The sequence below is a fragment of the Desmodus rotundus genome, chromosome 9, assembly GCF_022682495.2.
Source record: "Desmodus rotundus isolate HL8 chromosome 9, HLdesRot8A.1, whole genome shotgun sequence".
Lineage (NCBI taxonomy): Eukaryota > Metazoa > Chordata > Mammalia > Chiroptera > Phyllostomidae > Desmodus > Desmodus rotundus.
In genome coordinates, this window is record NC_071395.1 from 105,579,681 (window position 1) to 105,605,308 (window position 25,628).

The window sequence follows — 25,628 nt, forward strand, 5'->3', positions numbered from 1 at the left end:
AGGCAGGCAGGCAGGTCACAGGGCTGGGACCTGGGAGGCTGAGCCAGGAGCAGCTGGGAGTGAAGTGAAGGGACCCACAACGCCCACCGTGAGGGAGGGTGGGGCAGTCAGCAGTGTCCAGCCTGGGGGCAGGCAATGGTGGTGAGCCCAGCATGATATTCTTTGGCCCTTGGGCCCCCTGAGCTACCTCCATGCTCAGGGAGCAGACTGAGGAGCCCCTCACTCTCTTGACTTCTGTCCCCAAAGTCTGCAGCTTCCCCTGATCTTTGGGTTCACGTCGACTCTAAGACCTTCCCAGGGCAATTCATGGGGTTGCAGGGCAGGGAGGGAGGCAGGAACCCACACTCACTGAGCCCACCCTAGGTCTATGCTTTGTGTTATTTTATCACCCCTGGAAGGATGTTACAGGTGACTGATAGGCCCAGAGAGGGCAAGTGGCTTATCCAAGGTCACAGAGCAGGAAGTATCAGGGAGATAGGATCACAGAGTTTGTCTGACCAAGAGCTCCTGTGCTACCCACTGCTCCACAGTTTCCCAGCTCAGGGAAGGTGCTGGGGAACCCTCGACCCCCCACGTCGGGCAGCTATACTGGCTGGACTTCCTTCCCTGTAACCATGGTGACAGGGCTGCTGTTAGATCTTATAAGGTGACATATTAACAGGGACACTCACGTATCACCGTAGCCTCACACATTTAAAATACTTCCATCCCTGCATTTCGGTATAATAGATTTATATTGCACATATGTGATCAGTTTCCTGTACAATCTCACACGTTTTTTCCTGGGCATTTGAAAACATTATTCCAAGAAGCAACCCACAGATGTCCCCAGACGGCCAAAGGTGCCCGCGGCACAAAAGTGGTTCAGGACCCCTGGGTACAGAAACGCCCTGAAGCACGTCCAGGTGACACCATCCCGTGTCTGATTTTGCTTAAACACACTTAACAAGATGAGGCTGGCGGAGGGGACCAGAAGGGGACAAGGTTAGTAACCATTGAGGCTGGTTGACGGGCACATGAGGGCTCTTGGCTCTCTCTACTTTCATGTGTGTTGGCTCGTTTTCCGATAGAAAGTTCTGGTAGAGGTATTCAAACATTTGTACAGGACAAGATAATATGCCTTACAAGCAGTAAGCAAAAAGGTTACAAGCCACCTGTGGTTCTGCGACTCCCAGAGTGACTGCTATTGAGTCTGCCAGCATGTACTTTGAGTTCTGTTTGGGCCGTTTTGCGCGTGACACATTTTCCATGCTGATAGGTGGATCTCGAGTCTCAGTTCAATGACCCCCGGGAAGTCAATAACCACTTGGTGAGTAACTCAGCCAATGAGGAGAGCCAGCCTGTGGACAGGCCATGCTGTTCGCTGACCCCAGGCTAGTCCTCAAGGCCCGGATCTCCCCAGAAACCTCCTCCAGGAAGCCAAGAGCGTTCTCTGCCTTCTCCACCCACGCCACCGTCACTGGACTCCAGGAGGGCCTTGGGCTGGGCATTGAAGTCTCAGGTGGTTAAACTTTTCCCGTGTGGAGAGTTTGTACGAGGGCTCTCCACGTGCTCGGGGTCACCCCCTGAGCGCCCTGCACCTGGCGGGGGCTCCAGAAAGGTGTGGGGGCGCCATGGTTCTGTTGGAGGGCTGTCATGGCCCACACAGGACACAGCAATACTGGGCATGCACAGGCAGGGCCGGGTCTGTGCGCCTCCGCAGGTGTCCCCCCGAGGGGGAGGCGGTGTCCACTCCTGCCCTGGGCGCTCAGCGCCCACTCGACAAGGGACGTCACAGAGCCTTGGCAGAGAACAAGATCTCTCTGGACCTCGGGGCTCCTCATCTGGGAAGTGGGGTCGATGGATCAAGGAACTGCTTGGCAGGGACTTCATGCCTTGTAGCAGGTGTTTCAGTAAGTGACCTCAGGGGTCACCTCTCAAGACCAGAAACAGGTGGCTCTGGGGGAGCCCAGGGAACAAAGATTCTCATCCCCTCTCCTCAGGGGCTGGAGAGCAAAGAGCAGGGACATGTTTTTAAATTTTTTTAGTGTAAGACTTACTTTAATAACTCATTGTTTTTAATAACTTACTTTTTTTCATTGACAGACTATTTTTAAGAGCAGTTTTAGGTTCACAAGTGATAGCTCATTTTAAAGACTTGTTTTAGTAACTGGTTATTGAAATCCCACCGTGTTGGATGCTGCCCCTCACCCCAGCTTGTCCCCATTTCTTCAGGCCTTGGTTGTGCTGTCAGGACAGGAAGCCTCCCTTGCCATCTGCCATTGTGCCAGGTCAGTGTCCATCCCCACAAAGAGGGGGACGCGCCGGCGGCAGAGACCTGCCCCCAGATGGACAGGGCCAGGCTTCCTCGGGTGCGGCTGCTCAGTCAGGTCTGTCCAGCTCACCTGAGCCTGCGCCTCCCCTTCTGGTCTGCTACTCGGTCAGCAGCTTTGCTGAAACCCAGGTGCTCAACTCTTTGCTGTCCACCCCACGGAGCCTACCCACAAGGATGAGGTTGCTCAGGTCTCAGCCCTAGTCGCTGCATGTCTACCTGTCTCCTATGTCCCTTTTCACTCTACTATCAGAACCTGGATTTTTATCAAGGGGGCAATGTGTACGGCTAAAGTATTCTCAGTTTCTCAGCTTGCCATGCAATGAGGGTCATGTGACAATTCCAGCCAATATCCAGCTATGTCCCCAGGTGGCTGTCCTTCTTTTGCCTGGCATCCCTGTGCTTTCTCATCTCATCTTCACATTCAGTAGGCAGAGAGGTTATTATACCCATTTTACAGGTGAGGAAACTGAGGTTCAGATAAGTGAACCGAACTTTCTCAAGGTTACAAATCGCAGACAGCTCCAATCAGCCAATTCACTCCATTGAGGTGAACTTGTTTCCCTTTTTGGTCAAGCTACCAGGACGCTCAGCCCCTAATACGTAGCTGTCATGACTAACACTAACCCTGAACATGGGCACTTTGCTGCCCTTCCTTTCCCGTGCCTCGCTGCCTGCTATTAAGTTTTAGGGAGCAACCCTTCCTCGTCGGTTGTCTCCAGTCCTTGGAAAGACTGGCCAGGGCAAGGGCAGATCTTTCACTGGCCTCACCAGATCCTTTGTAAGCTGTCTCTTTCCCAAGTTCTCCAACTGTGTTCCTCCAAACGCGTGTGTTGAAGCCCCAGTGTGGTGGTATTTGGGGGCAGGGCCTTTGAGACATAGTTATGATGAAGTCGTGAGGGTAGGCCCCTCACGATGGGATCCGTGTCCTTGTAAGAGGGAGAGATCCTGCTGTCTCTTCGGAGCGGGCATCATGAAAAAGCCACGGGAACACACCTATCTAAAAGCCAGCGAGCGGGCTCCCACCAGACCCTGAGTCCACTGGCGCCCAGGTCCTGGACTTGTAGATCTGGGTGCCATGCAGAACTGAGGCATGTCTGTCACTTAAGCCACCAGCCTATGGTAACTTGTTACAGCAGCCAGAACAGACTAAGACGGGCCCTGAACAGAGTGCAGAGAAAGTGAACTGTTTAAAGATCTCTGAAAACTGTCTGTCCCCTCCTGTCCCATGGTCCCCCTCAGCAGCGTTCAGCTCTGCTGCTCACCGCCTCCTGCCTACACCCCCTAGCTGCCTCCTAAAGGGGCTCCGTGCCCTCCCCCTGGCACCACATCTGTGTAACAAGGTCACGGCCTCCCTCCACTGCCCGGGCTCCAAGCCAACAGAAACACAGCAACAGGCCCGGCAGGAGCATGGGAGCCAGAGGTTCTCGGGCTTGGCAGGCATGCTGTAACTAGCTGTCCCCAGGAGGGGGAATTTGGAGATGCGGGTAGGGGACTGTCACATCAGCTGACAATCACACCACCATGACAAGTAGAATGATGGCCATGCCCAGGGCACCATGGAGCAGAGAAGGGGCAGCAGCTCTGTCTGGCTGGGAGCAGGGAGGTCCTGGAGCGAGGGCTGAATTGGATCCCAGTGGGTGAGCAGGTGAGGGCATTTCAGGCAGAGGGAACAGCATGGACAAAAATCAGGAGGCAGCAAGAACCAACATGGAGGATGCTGGCTGAGCAGGCGGGGCCCGTGGGCAGGGGCTGGGGTGCGCCCACTGCAGACCACAGAGGGGCCTGGACTCCAAGCCACAGGCCACAGGGAGTGTTATTCCCAGGAGAAATCCACCAAATGTACATTCAGGCCAGAGGGGGCAGGGCTGGAGGCTGAGAGGCCAGCGAGGAGGTGACCCATAGGAGAGAAGAATAACACCTGGTGTCCCTGAAGGTCACCTCTAAGCCCCTCTTAGCCTCCTAAGGTTCCAAGGTGGAGTCCTACGGGCTTGTATTAAGTTAGATCAACTCTTATCTCCCTAAACATTCCTTTCTCTCGACCCCCCTCTCTCCATCTTTCCTATACACAAGGCGGCTGTGAGGCTGCTAAGGGAGCCCCCATCTCCCCACCCCAGACCCCCAAACAGCCTCCACTGGATCTGTGTGTTAGTTTTATTGTCATTGCTTTGGTCTATACAAAAAACCAATAACCAAAAACATAAAGCGATAATAAAACTCTCCGCAGGGACCTCTCCTAGCCCCCCTACCCATGTGCAAGAGGTTGGGGGGTGGGTTGAAAGAGGAAAGGGAGGAGAAAGCCCCTCACCACACACCAGCGGGGTCAGGCAAGAGCACTTCTCAGGTCAGGCAGGGCAGTCGTGTAGGTAGGATGGGCGTGTGAAGGAGCTGTCCCCGGAGCCCCACCCACGGGAGGGGGCCAAAGCCAACTGAGCATCCTGGGGAGAGAGGCAGGCAGGGTCCTGGAGTGGGGGACTCACTCTCCACATCACTGCCCCATCTCCTTGGACAGCCCCTGAACTTTTCAAGAGGTGCTTTGGATTCTGGGGCTTTGGGTCTTGAACCTGGATCCTGGAGACCCTAGGGGTTCAGGACAGTTGGTCAGGCGGAGTTCGATGAGAAAATCAGACCCAGAGAAGGAACCAAAGCCCTGTGGGCCCAGGTAGCTGGAGACAGGCAGCCAGGGCAGGGACGGGGGCACTGCTGGGGGACAGAATCTAAAGCTTTAGTGGCAGGGCCACAGGACTGGGGAGGGGCATCAGGCCATCGCTGACCCACAGCCCAGAAGAGAAAAGCAGGAGCGTGTCACCATCCCAAGAAGACCCTATGGAGGCATGGGGCTCGGCAGGAAGTCACGGCCCCGGTCCCCCAGGCTCAGGCACTTTTCTGTCTCGCCTCATCGTCTGCACCAAGAGTCTCTCAGACGAGGAGCCGCACCTGGGGGTGGGACAGACACAGAGGGTTCAGGGCAGGCCTGTGCCCCCTGGAAGCTCGTGCCATTCCCACGACACCCACCCACCACCCACAGAAGGGGCAGGATCCCGAGTCCCAGCAAAGATGAAAGAATTAAGGCAGGCCAAGGCACACCTCCCTTGGGGGAGCTCAATAGCAAAAGGCCCCACACTCCTTCTCCCAAAAGGAAGCCAGAGTTTCAATAGACACGTGAGAGGGCCTCCGGGAGAAGGAGGTCCTGGAGGGAAGGGAAAGCGTGTCTCAGCAGCCACAGCCACGGGGGAGGCTGCAAAGTGGAAGTGCCTTACTGAGGTCGAGCAGGCTAGGCCAGCATGTGGTCCGCAGTGGGGTAGGGGGGCCGGAGGCCATCGCTGTAGGTGTCGATGGGATAGTCCCCGTCCATGTCCATGTGCATCTCCATGGGGTCCAGGGGCATGTCACTTGAGTACATGGGGCGGTAGGTGGCATCCATGTCTGGGAAGAAGAAGGGGGACTCTGTCCAGGGTCCATAGGCCACCCGGTGGAGGGCCTGGACAGCCCTCAGCCACCTCCTCTACCTCTGCCTGACCCCGGTGGGCCTGACCCGCTTCCCTAAACCCTGTCAGGGGACCTTGGCAGGAGTTCGTGTGGATACTAAACAGTAGCTGCCATGGGCCCTTGGCCCTGGAGACAGTGTCCCTCACTCACATGCCCGCGCCCCTCCCCCGCTCCCCAGGGCCCTGAGAACTCGGCGCCCACTTACCGTCTGCATAAGGTTCATTGATGGGGATCATGCTCTGGGCCTGAGGAAGGAGGCAGAGAGACACTGAGGGGTGGGAGAGGGTGGAAAACACAGGGGCTGTGAGTAGGCGGCTAGAGATGCTTCTATAAAGGGGGCCAGGGGAAAAGCCAAGGCCCCGTGAGGGGACAGAAGATGAAATGGGGCTACCTGGTACCCTGATCAACTCCTCTCCTCAGGCACCTCGCCAGGGGGAAGGGTCCCACCAATCATGCTTGGGAATAAGCATGAACAGAATAAGAACAGCCCTGGGAAGGGGACTGGAGGGAAGAGGACTCAAGAATGGCTGCCAGGCCCTGGCTGGTGTGGCTCAGTGGATTGAGCGCTGGCTTGTGCACACAAAGGCTGCGGGTTCGATTCCCAGTAGGGGCACATGCCTGGTTTGCAGGCCAGGTCTGGCCTCAACACTTTATATTAGTTTGGGCAAAATTAAATTGCCATTTGGGTTGGTCAAAAACACATGGGCAGTTCAACCTACTCTTTCCATCTCCTGAGAATCATCCTTAACGACCCAACTGAGAAATAAAAACCTATGACGTTGCCAGGATGGCAGGCGCCCCCTTGGAAGTACTGTCCCCTGTGCTGGGTGCGACCTGCACCACCGTGGGCCCAGCCCACCCCGGGACACTCACGGCCTCCCAGGCAGCCGGGTCGTGCTTGAAGAGGGAGTTGGTGAGCTCCACGGACACGCGTTTACGGTAGTCTGGGTTCTTGTCCTCGGAGATTCGGAACAAGACAGCTGCAGCATAGGTGGCTGAGCAGGGGAGAAAGGCCCCGTCAGGCACCTGCCTCCGCGCAGGCTCGGGGGACGAGGCCCAGCCCCTTCCCTCGCCCCCTCGCCCCCAGCACGGCCTCTCACCAGTGCCCTCGTTGCGGGAGTGAAGTAGCTCCATGAGTGGGGACGAGGCCCCCTCAGCATCAATGGCGTCAGCTGCCTCCTTGTCCTGGGCCAGCTCGCACAGGACCCCAGCGGCCACACGTTGGATGTTCTCCACCGGCGAGTACAGGAGCTGGGGGAAGGGGGCGCGGGGTGGGGTAAGGCAGGCGGGCAGAGCACTGCAGAGCCCTACCCATCCCTGCCTCCCTTTTCTGGATGTAACCCAAGCTCATACTAGAAAGCGTAGAAAGTCTAAGAAAAAAGCAGGAATAAACGGAAAAGAAAGCCAGCCACAAATCCCCACCCAGACAGACACAGCCTGTTAACACATTCGTATATTTCTACTGAATTTTCATCAGTCATCTGTGCATCCTACTTTTCCATCCGACATAGCGGGAAGCACTTCCTATATTACTAAAAAACTTTCCCTGTGAGTTCACACGGATACTAAAGAAAGAAAGAAAGAGAATGCTACAAAGCAAAACAATAACCACACCACATCGATCACCTGACCCGTGGCTGCCAACCTTCCCAGTTCAGCAGCGGGGACAGGCCCCTGCCTATCGGGGAGACCTCTCCTGCCCACCTGCCCAGACTCACCTGCACGAACAGGGGGATGGTGTTGAGCCGGAAGATCTCCATGCGGTTCATGGGGTCCCGGGCGAGGATGTGCAGGGCTCCAGTGCAGCCCTCCTCAATCTCCTCCATCCTCACGCCATCCTGCACAAGAGGGGGCATTGGGGCATGGCGACAGGCGACCCTTGGACATGGCCTCACAGCCCCCAACACTCTGACAAAACCTCGCTGGTCCTTAGAGGGGCATCGGTTGCAAATTGCCTCCCCGAATGTACACACTCGCATGCACACACGTGCACACAGAGGCCATCCTGCCCCCAGGGAGGGCAGCCACAGGCACCACCAGCCCTCACCGTGTAGGGCTGCTGGGTGCCTGCAGCCACGTGGCGCTGGGCATCCTGATGGGCCTTGACCAGCAGCTGGACGAGGCGAGGAATGACCGCTGCCTCCTGCAGTGGGGCGTGGTTGGCTGGGCACAGGGCCAGATTCCTGATCAGGCCGATGGTTGCCTGGCAAGAAAAGGGACCATAACCAGGGTTGGTTCTTGAGTGTCTGGAGGACCCCAGTTTCCCAGCATCACCTCCTCCTGCCCTGTCATCTCTGTCCCCTCGGCCGGATATAGATGTGCTAGAAGGTCTCCAGAGAACGAGCTCAGCCCAGCCTGTGTCCTTCATTCCACAGGATCTGTAAATTCTCATCTAACTCTAATAGCCCCTACAAAACAATACTCTATTCCAGAACATCCTGCCAGTCCCCATGCCTCACCCTCACCCTTACCCCCTTGATTACCTCCGCCCCCAGAGACACAAGCCACACTAGCTTTTCTGACAGTTCCCAAACCCTGGTTATCAGGGAGACCTCACTACAGTCGAGCCCAAGGCCTCCTCCCTTTGGGATGCTCACGTGGTAATCCATCCCCAGCAGGGCCGTGCTCTCCTCCCCAGGGTCCCCCGACTCCCAGGAGCCACTCTGGCCTCCCAGGGTCCCTCAGGGTCTTGCAAGGCAGTTTATCATCTAATTGGATCCTCAAACCAAGAAGCCAGGGCAGCAGGGATGAAAGCCATGTGAGCGGTGGGGACATGGGCACAGGGCAGACGAGCTGCCACAGTCACCTGTCAGTTAGCTGCTGGGTCAGGAGGCAAGCCCCTCCCTACCTCGGGCTTGCAGGAGGCTCCAAGCCCAACGAGCAGCCACGAGCTGCCCTTTTTAGTCTCACTATGAATTTTTTTTTAATGTGCATAATCACATACAGTCATTCTTCTCTGTCCTGTTAAATTGTCTAAAATATAGCCAGTGCCAGCTGGCTCTCCCGAGAAGGCCCCACCCCTTCATACCCAGGACTCCCTCTGGCAGGTACCAGGTACACCCCAGAATCCTCTCAACCCCTTGTCCTTCTTAGCATCTCTCCTGAGTTAACAGACACATGGCCCTCTGACACATTGCTAGTCTCTTTGCACCTACATGTAGCCAAATGACCGAGTTCCAGGGTGTGGGCTAAAGTAACGTGTCCCACTTCCTGGTCACTGCTAGCCTCCCACGCTTCGGGGACCAGAATGCATTGGGCGGAATGACACAGCCCAACCACTGCTGTGAGCACAACTCTCTCGTCCAGACCCCCTCCAATAAGAAGTGAGCTCTGTGGACCAGCAGCAACACCTAGGAGCCTGTTAGAAATGCCCTGGCTGGTGTGGCTCAGTGGATTGAGCACCCGCCTGTGAACCAAAGGGTCACTAGTTCGATACTCAGTCAGGGCACATGCCCAGGTTTTGAGCCAGGATGCCAGTAGGGGACGCTCAAGAGGCAACCACACATTGCCTCTCTTTCTCCCTCCCTTCCCCTCTCTAAAAATAAATGAGACTGCCCACGCATATTAAAACTTTGAAGCTCTGCCTTGGGGACAGGTGAGCTGCGAGATCCTGGCTCTCAGGAGCAGAGCCAGCATGTACGTCTATTCCACGAGAGAAAAACGGACTTCTCTCTCAGGGCTCATAGCAGCTTTGTCCAGGGCACCTAGTCCTGACTGCACAGTGCTCCTGCCCCGTCCTAACCCCCAGCACAGGGGCGGCTGCAGCTTTGTCTACGGTACCTAGTCCTGACTGCACAGTGCTCCTGCCCCGCCCTAACCCCCAGCACAGGGGCGGCTGTACCTTGACCAGTGGCCACTGGTTGGGCTGATTGAGCAGCTTGACAATGGCCGGGATGCCATAGTTGAGGCGCACGGAGTTCTGGGCCATCTCGGCCTCAGGGTGGCGGCTGGTGAGGTGGCGCAGAGCGCAGACGGCAGGCTCCGTGATATCGTCCTTGTCGCCGGCGCGCAGGATGGCATGGACGAGAGCCTCCACGCCGCTATTCTGCGTCACCAGCGTCTTGTTCTTGCTGTTGTTGCACGTCAGGTTGGACAGCGTGCCCGTGGCACAGGTGAGGACGTTGACGTCGTCCACGCTCAGCTGGTTCACCAGAATCTTCAGCACGCTCTCCAGTCCCTCCTAGGGTCAGGGGAAGGCAGTGATGTGTGAGAGGGACTCCCAACGGCTCCCATGTATGGCCCAGGGGAGAGAGATGACACGGCGTGGGGGGGGGGGGGGCGGGGGGCGGTGGTTCGAGCCCACTTGGCTGATACTTAGTGGGCCCTGCCTGTGCGCCTGGGCACCTTCATCCCTGTGATCCTGCAGACACCTGTGAGAGCAGCGCCCCCTTGTGGGCGAGTGAGACTCAGAGAGGTTGTGTGGCTTGCCCTCAGGCTCATGGCTGGTCAGCAGGATGGGAACCCAGGCCTGTCTCTAAGCTCCACCCTCTTTCCTCCAGCTCCCTGCTCCTCCTCTGCAGGCTCAGACACAGGCAGAGCCCCACTCAGGCCAAGGGCGGCGGCCCCCAGGCCAGGAGGAGACTAAGGAGGACGCCACAGGCTTCAGTGGCCCAGCCGACCCATTTTTACATGCTTCCACCTTTCTGGGTCTTCACAGCTGCCCCCTCAGTGATCCCCAGGCCAAATCCACTTTCAGGAAGCCTCTCTTCTCCTGGGAGGGCGGGACATGTGGGCTTTGTGGTAGAACAGGAAGACCTGGGGCTCTGGGGACATACAGTCCTGGGTTCACATCCCAGCCCTGCCGTTTCTTAGCTGTGACCAAGGGCCTTAGTTAACTCCCCGAGCCTCTGTTTCTCCATCTGAACAACCTGTCCCACACTCTGCCTCTAGTGGTGGGAGGGGCGACTGAGATTACGTCTGAGAGTCCAGCAGAGTCCAGCACACAGCCAGTGCTCACAAAACAGTCTGTGATGGGGCTCTTAGGAATGATAGGTTGTAAGGAGGAACCGGGAGACCTGTCCTGAAACTGTTTTTCTTTTCCCCTTAAGCCGTGTTTTTGGCCACTGGGGCCTCCAAGCTGTCTCTTAGCACTCTGCTGCTCCCCACCGGAGTCTAGGTCAAAGCTGTTCTCCTGGTGCCACTTGAAACCCAGCTTAGAAAAGCAGCCCCCTTCATTGATTCCCCTTCTCGAGTTCCTAATAGAGATTAGAGCCTGAAGCTAAAGGGATGAGGGCCTCCAGGGTACTTCCAGCCTCTGCCATAACAGGGCATGATTTAGAGGCCCGAGGACTCCCAGGGTCCTAGGGTCAGACTCCGGTAAGACAGGAGGACAGGGGGGCCGAAGAGGAGAACCCAGGCCCGAGCTGTTTCCTCACCTGCTTGGTGGCCACATCTGAGAGGTTGCGCAGGGTCCAGAGGCAGTTCTGCACGAGGCGGGGGCTGTTGCTCGTCAGGTGTTTGCCCAGAGCCTGCATCCCACCTGCGGTGGGGGACAGGGGTCACGTCAGCCACAGGGGAGCACAGCTAACTGAGCCTGGCCGCTAGACCGGGCCCCACCCTGGCCCTCCCAGCCACATGCGCCTCCGTCACAGGCCATGTTCCTCACCAGCTTCCACGATGGCAGGCTTATTGCTGGGACACACCGACAGCACCTTCAGCACGCGGCTGGTGGTCCAGAGCAGCTTCTCATAACTGTAGTTGCGCATGATCTGCACGAGGGCCTGGGGCCCTCCGTTGGCCAAGATGATGAGCTATGAGGAGAGGGGGAGGATGACTGTGTGACAGACGGAATACGACGATGAACGAGGAAGGGAAAGGGGGCTGACTGAGCTGCCATTATTGAACTTCAGCTAAGACCTCAAGAGATTCTGTGACTATTAGGGCGCGCAAGAGGCAATCACACACGGATATTTCTCTCCCTCTCTCTTTCTTCTCCCATTCCCCTCTGTCTAAAAATAAAATAAATAAAATCTTAAAAGAAAATTTTTTTTTAAAGCCGCAATCTTGAAAACAGGATAATACACAATGCTGGCAAGGATGAGGGGAACGTGGACTAACAAACATCACCACTGATGACACTAAATAACACAATCATTTTGGAAAGCAATCTGCCAATTGGGAGAAAAGCTTAGCAATATTAAAACGTTAGCCCTGCTGATGAAAAATTTCCCACTCTTTGGGAACAGCTCTGTGCCCAAAGATAGTCATTACAGCATTGTTCACAAAGGTGGAAAATCAGGAGCAATTCAGATGCCTTCCCTCAAACTAAATCTGGGGCCCCCACTTAATGAAATAGCTATACAGTAAAATAACTGCACGTACATATATATGTAACCTAAAAGCGGTCAGGAGGCAGCGGTCTGAGGCCGCAGAGGGACGGAAGGTGACGGAATGGGGGACCGTGAGTCCTGGTGGGGGGGCAGGGAGGGCCCACCTTGCTCTCCTGGTTGCCATAGGCCAGGAGCTGAAGGCAGTCGGTGGTGATGGCCAGGAACTTGGGGTTGTTCTTGTTGAGCAGAGGCACCATCTTCTGCAGCCCGTCGGCCAGGCGCACCGCCATCTTGGCGCCCTCCTGGTTGAGCAGCAGGTTGTGCAGCGTGGTGATGGCGTAGAACAGGACGGACTCCACGGGGGAGCTGGGGTGGCGGGCAGGGGGCTAGGGTGAGTCGGGTCCCGGGGGCCTGACATAAATGTAGGCCACCTCCCCCTGCAAGCCTTCTCTGGTACCAATGTCCCCATGGAAACCACCCTTCGCTAACATCTCATCGTCCCTGAGCCCAGCCCACCTTTATGCACAGGGCACACAGCACCTGTCCTCTCCCCACGGGGACCACAACCCCTCCTGCTCCTAGGCTCCCAGCCTGCAGCTGGGCAGAGAGTAGGTCCCCTTGAAACCTGTCCCTACCTCTAGAGTAACTACTATATAAGGAAAGAGGCCAATCAACATTGCAAGGCCAGAAAGATAAAGGTGGCAAGGGAACACGCTGTTCCTCCCCCTGGAATACTCTTCCCTTCATTTACAACAGCCAAACTCCACTCATCCATCAACCCTGCTAGTACAGTCAACAGCTTCTCAGAGGTCTGAACAGTCTCAGACACCCCCTGCCCTAGAATGTACTGTAGCCTCATCACTAACCTGCTCATGACATGACCAGCTAAGTAGCAAGACTGGCTATGGTTCTACACCTGGCACGTAGTAGGTGCTCAATGAATATTGTATGGAAGCCCAGGGAAAGGAGGGGGAAGGCCAGGTCAGGGAGGCCTGGGCCCCCACTGTGAGTACACAGTAAGTACCTGAGCATGCGAACCAGGGCGGGGATGCCACCAGACTTGAAAATGGCAAGCAGCCCCTCGCGGTGGTGGGAGAGGTTGTGCAGGATGCTGGTGGTGCAGCGGGCCGTGTCCAGGTCGCTGGTGTTCTGCATGGTACGCACAACAGCAGCCACCAGCTGGGGAGAGCTCATCAGGGCCCTCCTCGACGCCTCCTTCTTTGACAGCTGATTCACAATCATGGCCGCCTTAGTCACCACCACCTGGAGGAGCAGACGCAAGGATGGAAGTGAGCAGATCCTCCAGGTCCAGCTGCCACTGTCAGAGGGAGGTGACCAGGGGACCCATGCACAAAGCTCATAGGGACCCAGGTCAAGCTCTCCCTGCTGATGGGGCTCTGGGTCAATGATTTCCCTCTGTCCCAGGTAGGACCCTCCCCTGTGGACGCCTGACCTCTCCCTCCCCTGTCTGCCCCCACCCCAGCTAGGCCCCTCACGGACCGGGTCCTCATCGTTAAGCAGTTTGGTGAGCTCCGGCAGGGCCCGGGTGGCCAGCTCGGCATCATCCTGGTAGTTGATCAGATGTACGATGGCCGACTTGAGCAGCTGGGATGGCTCCGCCAGCCGCTGCAGGTTCGTGGTCTGCCCCTCCACCTGGGTGGCCAGCAGTAGCGAGCTGTCCTCCCCTGCCATGCCAGGACACATGGCCTCCCGCACCCGCTTGGCTCGGGCTGTGGTGGACATCTGGTACTCCAGGTCACCTAGGGACCAATGGACAGGGACTGAGCTGCAGAAGGCCGAGAAGAGGCCGAGAAGGGGAGCAGGGCAGGCTGTGCAAAGAGCCCACTGGGATTCTCTGGGCTGCCTCCTAACCCGACCAAAGGCCCAGCATTCCACCTACAAGGCTGCCTCTAACCGGGGCCCTTGGGGAGGTCACTATCACCTCAGTTAGGTCACCATCTGTTCTGTCTGCCACTGGGAATTCCTCTGAGAATTAAATGAGGTAATAGTCAGGAATTGCCCTGGGAAGGATTCGTGTGTCTGGCACATCCCACTGCAGACACATTAGTGATTGTTATTATTAGAAGGCATAGCTAACATTTTTGGAGTATTTATTATGTACCTGGCAGTGAATTACTCATTTTTCTTGTATTTTCTCATTTAATCTTACAACAACTTTACAAGGTAAGTACTATTATTATCTCCACTTTATAGATGGAAGAACTGAGTCACCAAGAGGTTATAGGAACCCAAGCTGGGATCTGAACTCAGACAATCTGACTCCAGAGCCAAGACCCCGACTCTGGGTCCCTCCCTTAACAACCGGGTCATGGTCAGATGAAACAACCTGCTTCTCTTCACCCCTGAAATCTCATGATTCTAATTATACTCTCAGCATCCCAAAGGAGGCAACTCTCCCATTACATGGACAGGCAAGTCAAGACTCAGAGGCAGGAGACACCCAGAGACATACAGCTCATCCGAGGGAAAGTCAGGGCAGTCGGTTTCAAAAGCAGGAAATAGGTTCTTAGCTCAGACTCCAGGTTCCGCCTCCCGGGTGGACCTGGGAGTCCCACAAACAGCTGCCCAGGCTTCCCAGGCAGCCCTGCCCTGGCCAGTGTCCAGGTGCCCCAGGGAGAGGGAGGCAGAGTTTCCACCCTCCAATTAATTGGGGAGGAGACCTTGACCTGGCTCTCCCACCTGCATGCTGGTGGGGCATCCGCATCCCTAACCCCCAAGGCTGGGTTGGTCACTTCCCCACCTGGCCCCGGCCGTTCCCACGTCAGCATGCTCCACATGCCGGTCTTGATTCCTCCCCGCACCCCACCAAGAGCTCTCAGGCTTGAGAACTGCACCTCCTCTTCCAAACTAGGGGCTCCCTCAGGGCTGGAGCTCTGCCTCCCCATCAACCTTGAAGGTCCTAGAGCAAAAGGATGACGCATTTCTACAGCCCCTGGGTTTTGGAAGGCAAAGGTGACACCCCTCATCATTCTGTAAATGTGTGGAAGGCAAAGACAGCATCTCTTCCTTCAGACGGGTGGGCAGGATCTGTCCCTCCCTTCCATCCTAGAGGCTCACAAGGCAGAATCTGCCTCCCTCCCAGATGGGAGCAACCTAAGGTAGCTGCGCCTCTTCCTTCAGACTTGGAGGCCCTAGAGTCCACCTCCTTCTACCCTGACGCCCTTGCAGGGCCCAATATTCTGCTGGAGTATTCCCAAGGAATGGTGCCCGGGGTTCCCGACCTTGGCTCTGAGGAACCCCCTGGGTGTAGGTGGTGGTCTTCTTGACGGTGTACTGGCGCCCGCAGGCCTCCTCCTCATCCATGACGCCCTTGCTGCTGATCGAGGGCACGCAGGTGTTGGCGCCTGAGTGGATGCCCGAGTCATAGGTGTACGTCTGCTGCCACTCCGTCACCTTGATGGGCTGTTCGATCAGGTTCATCACATCCATGGTGGCTGCTTGGGACACAAAGAAGGGGCAAGAAATCAGCTGGCCCCACTGGGGCATCCCATTGGCTGGCCCAGCCCCCAGCTTGCCCACTGCCCCTTACTCCCAAGGCAAGCCCAAGGGCCCCAGTGGGCTGTGGTGAGGGAGCTGGGGGCCAGAAGGAGACGGGGGAGGGATAGCTACATGTGAGTCCTGGGCTTGCATCTCTGACCTCCAGCCAGGATGGGGTGAACCCCATGGGGGTAGGGAAGTAAAAAGCTAGATGCCCCAACCCAGCCCTGGTCTCCCCCACCTTGTTGACCCTTCCCAACACTCCCAGAGGAGAAAGCACTCAAGGCCTCCAATAGCTCCTGGAGTCCCGCAGACGCCCCTACCCACCCACTGGGGCTCCCTGGGAAGGCTGCTGGAGGTGAGGTTGCTGCACCAGGAGCTGGCTGGACGGACAGGGAAGCAGTTGGAAAGTTTTCCCTGGGAAGCTGGGGAGGCTGCTGAAAGCAGCCAGAGGTGCCCAGGATCCCTTAGGATCTCATTTCCGCAGACGGTGCAGGATGGCAAGTGGCCCCTGAGGCCCGGGGCCTGAGATTCCCCATCTCTCCAGCACCCCAGCTCCTGGAAACCTTTCCCAGAATTCTGAGTCCCATCGACAGCTTCAAATTTCAGCCACATAATACAAGGGTGATTCATTTGTCCGCTGAGCCTCAGTGTCCCCATCTGTAAAATGGGGTAGCCCCACCTCCCCAGCAGGTTGTCATGAGGACCGTATTTGTAAAGGACCCAGCATGGTGCCTGGCTCACAGTGCGGACAGATGTTGGGGACAGTGGCCGGGTGTCAGCACTGCCTCTGCCCTGCAGGCGTTTGCACACCTCCTGGCCTCCTAGAGCCCAGGCCAGGGGAGAGGAGCGAGGCAGGCCCTGCGGCGGTGGCTGTCATTCAGTCACCCCTCCCTCTCTGCAGAGATTTGGGCCACTTGAGGGTAGTGACGAGCTGGACCCTACTCTGTCCCAGGGAGGCAAATCCCCACCTGCTGTCTGGCTCTCTGTCCTGGGAGCCTACCTGGGGCATCGGCACCAGGGAGGCCAGGCTCCAGTAAGGGCTGACCTGGTATTGGACCTTCCACCAAAGCGCCGTCCGCAGAAGCGGGTCTCAAAGCGCACGCTCTGCTTCCTCACTCACAGACGTGGGAATGGAGGCTCCACCAGGTGAGGGGCACAGCACGGAAATGGCAGAGCCGGGACCAGATGCAAGCATGAGTGACACCCAAGTCTGCAGCCTTGCAGGCCCAGTGTGGCCTCTGTCAGCAAAAAGACCACGGGCTGGTCCACCCAGCACCTTAAACCCGCTGTGTGGGGGGACCGGGTGAGAACGAGGGAGGGGTGGCCAGTGCAGCCTGGCCCCAGACCAGTAACCAAGATCACCAGGGATCTGTCTTCCCAGGGAGGCCTGGCTGGTGCCACCCTCCCGGAGAAAAGGATGACAAAGGGCCCTTCAGGTTTCACTGCCTTTTATGGTGATGCCTGGCTCCTCCCCGGCCCAGAGCACACCTGGAACAGGCAGTGGCAGGAGCCAGAGCTGCTCCCAGAGCCTCTTCCCCTCCCCCACGGCATCACCCTGCGTGACTCAGAGTTTCGGGCTGCTGAACAGAAGCAGGCCCAGGAACACAAGACAGCCGTCTTGGTGCCACCAGATGTGCCAGCCGCTTCCCAGGCACTGACCAAGTGTGACTCTTTCAGGGGGAGCCCCCGGCACCCCCAACCACACCGCCCTGTCTGGCAGTCCTGCCCTCCCTGGAGAGAGGGAACAGAGGAGAGTTGGGGAGGAGCATGCCTGTCACGGAACCAGGAGAAGGAAGGTGAAGCTGCCTCAGGAAGCATGCTGTTTTAACGCTGTAAATAAACACCATTCGGCCAGGAGGATGGCTGAGCCGACACCTGGACGGCGAGCCTCTACCAAGTCCACTTGGGACAAGCTGGGCGTCTCCAGGCCTGATCCTAAAAACACCCACCACCACAGTTGGAAAAGCCCCCACCCCTGCAGAGGCAGGCAGCCCTCACCCTTCTTCACCTGCCTGCTGTCCAAGGCTGGCCACAGGAGGGGCGCTTCCTCAGCATGCCCCCCACCAGCCCAGGGGGACCAGAGTCCTTACAGAGATCAGAGGGTTCCTAAGACAAGGGGCATCTCCCTGCCTTTACTATCAAATGAACCTCATTCTTCCCTCCAAGCAACCCTGGGAGGCATTTTACTCCCAGTTTCCAGGAGAGGAAATCGAGGCTGGACATGGAGGACGTGGGGGAGCTCTGCTCAAACGCAGGTCAGCCTCACTGCAGACTAGCCTCAGCCCCTAACCAGGGCTGCTCCCCTGGCTCCTAACGGGGGATCCAGGGAAAGAGGGAACCCTTGGGGTTGAGGAGAAAGGGCCAGACACCCAGCTGCAGAGGAGAGTGGGGGTTGAGCCCCTTCATCAAGAGGAGAAGCAGCAGCTGAGGTCAAGGGTTGGAGGCAGAGCACGGGCTGGGAAATCAGGTGTCCCAGCTCAGTCCCAGCTCCTCCACCAACTTGCTGAGCATCCTTGGGCAATTAATTTTCCTCTCTGTGCTTCATGAAGAGAAGCATGGCCCAGGTGGTCTCAGGGGAATGCTGGTGTCCAAGATTCTGGAAATAAGGAGCCAGGATTGCCGAGACAGACAAGAGAAGCCTGAGGGTGGGCAGAACCGAAAAGCAATTCAGAGGTCACATACCAGATCACGGGAGAGCGATTCCTGCAACAGGAAGAAGGCTAGAAAGAACTCAGACCTCAGGCAGGACGGACAACCAGCCCCACCTTTCTCCACCTACTCCCCAGGAGAACCAGGGAAATTCTCCCATAAGAAACAAAAGTGCTGTTTTTGCAGTTCCCAGGGTAGAGAGGGCCACACCCAGTCCGGTCTCATCGCTCTCCACCCTGGACCTGGAGCGAGACATGCCACAGTGCCCCCCAGACAGCACCAGGGTGGAAGTGGGCGAGACAGACGCGGGCCCTGCCCTCGCGCCCTGGACAGAGACGGGCAGAGCCAGACACAGGGCGGTTTTCTAAGCTGAATGGGGGGCCTTTGTTTTTAGCAGCACACACTATTCTTGGCATCACAGGACGAGGAGGCCAGCTCAAGGGAAGGAAGAGAGGAGACAGGGCCCTGGGGAGGGTGTGTAAAGGAGCCTTCCCCCACTGGTGCACACTGGGGAGGAATCCGCAAGGAAGCAACCAGGCTGCTTTGGCCACCCTCTGCCCTTTTTCTTGCTTCCTCCTCCGCACAGCCTATCCAGCAGGCTGGCACTGGGCACCCTGAATCCAAGGCTGTCCTGGCAGAGTATGGCCCAGCCCTGGCATTAAAAACAACTCCCACCAGCACCCACTGTCCGTGATGGCACCGCTGGGCTGGGCTGCAGGTGCCAAGTGTCGGTGAGACACCTGGAAACCAGGTCCGGCGCAGGTCGCCCGAGGGGCTGGAACCGGGCTGGGAAACACTGTGTTACAGGGCTGGAAAAGCAGGCCGGGCGGGCCCCAGAGGTTCCTTGGGCCAGAGGCTGGCGCCCTTTGCAGACTCAAATCATGGGCTTAGACAGTGAGAGAAAGGGAGCTGTGAGCAGGGTGGGAGAGCATGGAGTCAGGCCAGGGCCCTCAGCCCCTCACTGGCTGGGTGCCTGTGGGCTGTCACTCCATGTCCCTAAACCTCATTCTCCTCACCTACAAAGTGGAGACGATCATGCTTCTTCAGACCGCTGTGTGGACCAAACACAATAGTGACTGCGGAAGCCCTCTATGGACTGGAAAGATGCAGGCAAGCATCCTTCCATTAAGGGAGCAAAGAAATGGCAGAGGAGGAGGCCGGCAGAGACAGGCCGGGCCAAGTGGCTGGCAGTCGGCCTGCTCTTTGGGACCCAGACCCTGATCCCTCTGATGAGGGCTAGGAGGGGTGCTGCCCCCCAGGCGTAGGCCAGGGTCCCCAGGGTGGGGTGGGGCATGGGCATGGCTGGGGACAAAGTGCTGTGTCTACATCCTGGGAGGGGAGGCCAGGTGGGGTCGCTGTGCCGCGCTCCTCCCCAGTCACATGCGCTGCCTTTATGCAGCCAGGGTGGTCAGCCGGTCAGGCATGGACATTCCCCACATAGCAGCCCTGGGGGAGAAGCTGGCCTCAGCAGGGTCACCAGCCCCCACCCTCCCCCATGCTGTCTCTGGCTCCAGCTGAGATCTGGCCAGCAGCACGGATGGAAACAGACTCTGGAGAAGTACAGAGACAGACAGGACTGCTTCGCTTGAGAGCCCTGCCTCCCCGCCCCCCCCATCAGGCCGGGGCTTCCCAGCTAGGCCTCTCCCCCCACACTGGTGGCTCCGGGAGGAAACCCCCAGCAGATGAGATGTCCTTCACAGGCCATGATCTTCCCCATCAGGCTGGTCATTCCAAGTGGACAGAGACTGAAGTGGGTGCTAGGTATGGCCAGCGCGGCCCTGGGGACAGGAGAAAACAGGAGCCCATCTGGAGCTTCTGGAGCAAAGCCCTCGTTTCCTGTCTGGAGGGCACCCAAGCAGTGGCCAGAGGACTGGCTCGGGTCAGGCCGACCCAGATGCTGGCTGTTTTCTTCCTTCTGGGCTCCTTTCCAAAGCAAACACGCCGGGGTGGGAAGATGAAGGGGGGACCTGGAGGAGAGGGAAATGCCAGGCCAGGGGGCGCAACCCAGGAGCCTCCAGACTCCCCCAGAGAGGGCTCCATTCCCTGCTGGTGACCTGAGTGGGCAAAATCCCAATCCGGCAGATGACCCCAAACCTGGACTCCTGGGGATGGAAAAACACTTCACCCAGCCTCAGGAAACAGCAACATGCCGGTGATATATCTCCATACACAGGGCTGGCTGCCCTCCTGCCCACCCCCACCCCACCACCTGAGGGGATCGGGGGCCCCGGTGACCCCAGCTGGTGTGACTCCTCAGGTGTGATTCACCAGGTTTCATGCTGCAAGGCTGGGGGCCTGGCCCTCTCCTGGGAGGGCAGGGAAGACCCCACCGTTATCCCCTGTTCAGCATTTGCTGACGAAAATGAGGATTTGGGAGAAGGTTTGGTCGAAATGCAGTATTGTGTACAGAGCGCGAGATCCCCGAGACGCAGGCTGTGAAACAAGAGGGTGCTAAGGAAAGAGAAGGGGAAAACCATTTGCGGTAGCTGCCTCGGTTTCTTTTCTTCCCTAGCAGACTTTTCTAACTCTCCAGTTGTTTTTTGAAATGATCAGATAGTCCTGTTTCAATCAAGAGGGAGGGGAGTCCAACCTCCTCCTCACCCCCAAACAAGCAGCATATTCATTGCCCAGCGGGCCCCAACTCTCCCCTTGGCCTGCCACCCCTCTACCCCTCGGAGATAAGAATCCACAAGACCCCACTGGCTCCACAGCAGGACAGAAAGCAGGCTGTCAACCCACACTTCGCAGGTCACAGAAAGCTGAGCTCTCTGCCCTCAGGGCTTTAAAGGCTGAGGTGCCCAGAGGCTGAGTGAAGGGGAGTGGTCAGCCAACTTTCTCTCCAGGACTGGCCAAGGAAGTTGCTGGAAACTGGGGCAGCCCATGCCCCCCACCCCCCGCCCCAGACCTCCACCAGATTCAACCATGTCCCAGGAGAGAGGCCTGAGGGTCTCACTTACAGGCACACTAACCCCGATGACCTGCCCCAGACACACTTCTCTTTCTCTTCACGGGGGTGACTGGGCCAGCAGGCAGCTCACGGACACCTGCCCCTCTCACGGACAGGTCTCTTTTCTCCCGAAGACCCGAGACTGAGAGTTTCCCCAGGGACCCCAACAGATCTCAGATTCACCCCCAAAGGGTAGCAACAGCTGCCTGCCCTCCGGGTCCTCCCCAGCTCACACGGGGCCCTGCTTCATCTTCCAAGGAGAGCCAACTCTGAGCCTCCATCTCTCCCTCTTATTCCTCAACTCACGATCTCATCTCCAACACACAGGAAGTCCTTCCTCCTGTCTAGCTGCATCCCTTCCATAAAAGCATCAGTCGCTCTTGTATCCTCACCGGTGACGGAAAACTGCAAGTCCCTCACCCTCTTTACAGCTAACAGCCGGGACTGAGTTCCTTCTCTTGCCTTCTCTGTCACTTCAAGTCTCCTCAGCCTTCTCTCCTCCAGTATCAATACTTCCCATGCCCGGGGTCCCCTCCTGCCCTCACGGGATGCAGAAGCCCAGAGCTGACAGGCTTTTACAGAGGCCCCTATTTCCCAGGCCCGTTCTGGGGTCAGGTGCCCAGCTGGCACAGGTGCCAAAGCTGGGCAGGTCTGACAGGACAGTGACACCAGCCCCTCCTTCAAGCCCCATCACCAGAAAAGCCCTCCTAGCAGCCAAAACCCCAGGGTGCAGCCCCCCAGACCCCCAGGCTCCAAAACAGAGGACAGCCAGCTCCACACTCAAAAGCAGTCTGGCAGGACTGCCCAGCAAGGTCCACCAGGACGTGTGCCCAGTCCTAAATCTGACTCTCGTTTCTCCCCACTCTCCAGGGAGCACCGCACCCCCCCCCTTATCTTGGCAGAGGCCCAGCCCCCAGCAAAGTGGGCAACTCCCACTTCCTATACAGGGACAAGCACAGAACAGCCCATGGCTCTGCCCAGCTCTAGCCAGAAGGCGGTGGCAGCTTTGGCCATTGCTCTCCTCTTCCCTCCCCCAACCTCCTCCACACACCCCCAGCAGACCCTGGCCTGGGGGAGAGACCGCCACCAGGAATTAAAAACCAAGCCACACGGGAGGTTTCAGAAAGCTGGAGGCTAGGACATGAGTCACCCCCTCCTGACGAAGCTGTCCGTCCCCACCTGTACCACCCATAGTTTCCTGGGCCCTTCCAATGTCTCTTCTCCCCAAGCCCCTGAGCAAAAAGGCTCTCAAAAGGGAGTAGCAGAAAACCTCTCCCCAGAACCTCACCGGGGCGATACATGAGGATGGGCTCTGGGTTTGGAGCCAGAGAACCTACGTGCCAGCCTTGGCTCTGTTCCAGTCTCCCGGTACAGCCAGGAAGTTAGTTAAGTTCCCCCGAGTTTTCAGGTCCTCACCTGTAGAATGGGATAAGGATACCTGCCCCTGGGGCCAGTCAGTCAGGAGGATTAAGCGAGAAGAGTTAATGGAAGTTCTGGGCATCTGCAGAGTCCTCCCTGGCTTAAGGCACCACTTATCAAGTACTTTACTGGGTAGGTAGATATCATTATCCCCGTTTACCAAGGAGGTCACTAAGGCTCAGAAGATACAGTGATGTGACCAAGGCCCCAGAGTTAAATGAGTGACAGAGCTAGGGTTCAAACCCTGCTCAGTCCAAGCCCAAGTCTCTGTGCTCAGTAAGGCCCCACGGTCACACCTCTCCAAGTAAACAGCGCTTTTGTTGAGGAGTCTATCACCCCATCTCATTCTCAGGTGGCCCCTCTCCTCATCCTTCCCAAGCCAGGGAGTGACCTCCTCACTGGTACCTTCCCTACTGGCCTTCATTCATTCCTGCAGGCTTCGCTCTCAGAGCCTCAGCCCTGGCAGCCCAAACAGCCTCCAAAAGGAATGGGGTGGAGCTGGAGGGGGAGGGGGAGGGGGAGAAGACTCTTGTCACCCCAGCTAGGGCTTGATCTAGCAAGAAATGACTAATCAGATCCAACCTTCCCCCCTCCCCACTTCCATCCAGTAAGTAGCCAGTTTTCACCAGGCACTTCCTAGTAATCCTTCCTCAGCATTATCTCTTCATCACAGCGACAAACCAGATTAGCTAAACGAATCATTTAACCAATGTAATTACAATGCCTTCCCCTCCTCCACTTTGGCACTGAGAAGGAAAACAGATTATTTGTGCCCAAATTCCATGCCCTTATACCCCTACAGGTACACCACCCACTAGAGCAGACGTTGGGGGGGAGGAAGCCTGATCCTTCTGGGTGTGGGGCACTCAATGGGGGTCTGACCCCAGCCCCCACTGTCTCAATCACAAACAGGAAGAGGTAGTAAGATCTTCCTGAGAGGACAAGCAGCCCTGAATCCTCCGATCTTCCCTTCACCCTAGGATTAAGGGAGAACCTGACTCTCACATTTCCCCCTACGTTCCCCAAGGAGGCTGGGCTCCAGGTCCCTGCAAAAAGACCACACTTCAGATTTTTAAAAACCACGGCGGGAAGCTTAGTGGAGATCCCCAACTCCGGCCAGGAGAAGGGCTCTCAGAAAGTTGGGCGCGGCGGAGGCGCTAATGCAGCTCTGCCTGAAAAACCTTCCCCCCAGCAGCCTTCCTTCTGCCCCACTTTCCCCATCAAACTCCCTCAGGAAAAGGGGTGGGAGGGGAAAGGACAGCAAAAGCCTCCAGAAGGAATGCACCTTCAAAATCCAGAAATCGAATGGAAATCAACCTCCACTGCTCCGCGTTTTTCGCCCTCAATTCCCAGCCTGCTAAATAACGTGGGGGATCGGGTAGAGAAAAAAAAAAAGACCTGAACAGTCGCTTCCCCCACGATCGTCATTTGGCCCGATCGTGCCCCACCCCCATTCCTGGGGAGGAGGCAGAGCTTGGGCGAGAGCCACCAGTGCAGGCCTCTAGTGAGGGGGTGTGGTGGTCCCCGGAGGCAGGAAGAGAAGGAAGAAGCTGCTTCCCCTTCGGCCCACCCCACCCCCACCTCAAGCCCTAGGGGCCCAACAAACAGGACGGAGGTGGAGGCAGGGAGGACAGGGTCAGAGCGCAAGCAGGGCCAGAGCCTGGCTAGCTGGGGGATGGGGTTTTGCTCCCAGAAGGACCCTATAAACCTGGGGTAAACCCTGGGCAAGGAGGCAGGAAAATCCCCAGAAAAAGCTATCATGAATACTTCTGGAAAGTTTGTTTTGGGTGATTTTCCCCCCGCTACAATAAGAGGTTAGAAATGGGGGTAGTCCTGTCCCCATATCAACACTCTGGAAGCCGCAGCTACTGGAAACTGGGCGGGTGAATTCTCCACCCGTGCACGACGCCTCCGCCCAGACCCCAGTTCGAGCCCTGGGTGCCAGACACTGGCTGGGCGCAGCGCCGACCCTGCAGCAGACCCACTGTCATCCCACCCCACATCCGCTGGTGAGCCCTAGCCCGGCACCCACCGGAGCGGAGGGAGGCGCCGCAGGTACAGTGACAGTGAGGCTCCGGAACTGGAGGACTGGGCCTCTGGACTGCGAGTGCTCACCTGCTGGGCAGGTGGGGCCCGCATCGCTGGGAAAATGTGCGCTCGGCCCCGACAGCTGGGCAAACCGGGCGCAGACAATAGGGCCCCACCCAGGCCTGGGGGAGTAGAGAGGGAGGGAAGGCAAGGATGACGCGTGAGGTGGGGTGAGGGTGGCCCCAAAGAGACCAGCTGCAGCAAGTTTCCCAAACAGTAAATTCCTAACCAGATGAGCCCTGGGACGCAGGCGGAACAGGTCAAAGTCTCCCCTTCTAGAGTCAGGCGAGAGTCAGGGACGCGGCGTCGGGCGAGCTCCGCGGGCCCTGGGGAAGGAGCAATTCCCGAAGCACCTGCCCGTACCACTTCCCGCCCTTCGCATATCCCCGGCTCACGGGGCCAGGAAGCACACTCGGCACGAGCCTCGCGCCCCCCTTATAAGGTCGCCGCGCCCAGGACCCCGGCGCGCCCCCTGCCGCCGGTGCAGGGCGAGGTTCCCCGGCTCCCGCCCTCACCTGCCCTAAGACGGAGATTTCGGCCTCTCCGCCGCTTGCCGCCCTTCCCTCGCCCCAGAGATATCAGCCGCGATCGTCCGCACCTGCGTTGGGAGCCTGGCCGGGCTGGGTAGGGGTCAGGCCGGGCTGGGAGCCGGCGCGGGCAGCGAACTAAGCTCGGCGCGCTCGGGCGGCGGCTGCTCCGGACTCTGGCCAAGGAAGCAACTCAGTAACTGAACAAAAGGCGAAGGGACCTGACAGTCAAGCCACGCCTCTCGCCCCCTCGAAGCTCCGCCCCTGGAGGACACGCCCGCCCTCTGACGCGGGTTCACTGGCTGCCTCGCCTGACTATCCCATCGAGGGGCGGAGCCTCGCCCCCAACCTTCTTCCACCGCCTCCTCTGTTTATCCACTGGCCATTGGCCCCAGGGACTGCCATTCGGCTCTGGGGACGGCCTCCAA

General features: G+C 57.7%; 1 protein-coding gene across 8 annotated transcripts; it reads right to left on the minus strand.

The window, feature by feature from the left end:
* Nucleotides 1–4,451: 4,451 nt before the first annotated feature.
* On the minus strand, nt 4,452–25,429 carry JUP (junction plakoglobin). Of its 8 annotated transcripts, none has more exons than XM_024553490.3 (15): nt 25,272–25,429; nt 15,312–15,524; nt 13,570–13,829; nt 13,094–13,332; nt 12,234–12,435; nt 11,406–11,550; nt 11,176–11,279; nt 9,642–9,980; nt 7,848–8,003; nt 7,519–7,638; nt 6,901–7,051; nt 6,674–6,795; nt 6,006–6,045; nt 5,572–5,737; nt 4,452–5,248 (listed from the first exon to the last, which is right to left on the minus strand). In XM_024553490.3, exons 2-14 carry the CDS (start codon nt 15,517–15,519, stop codon nt 5,586–5,588), a joined length of 2,238 nt encoding a protein of 745 aa, XP_024409258.2. In that variant the 5' UTR covers nt 15,520–15,524; nt 25,272–25,429; the 3' UTR covers nt 4,452–5,248; nt 5,572–5,585. The 8 variants fall into 8 exon arrangements, with proteins under 8 accessions (XP_024409258.2, XP_024409257.2, XP_045045865.2 ...); XM_024553489.3 differs by having other exon boundaries at nt 15,312–15,527; nt 25,272–25,428; XM_045189930.3 differs by having other exon boundaries at nt 25,189–25,396.
* Between the last annotated feature and the right edge of the window lie 199 nt (nt 25,430–25,628).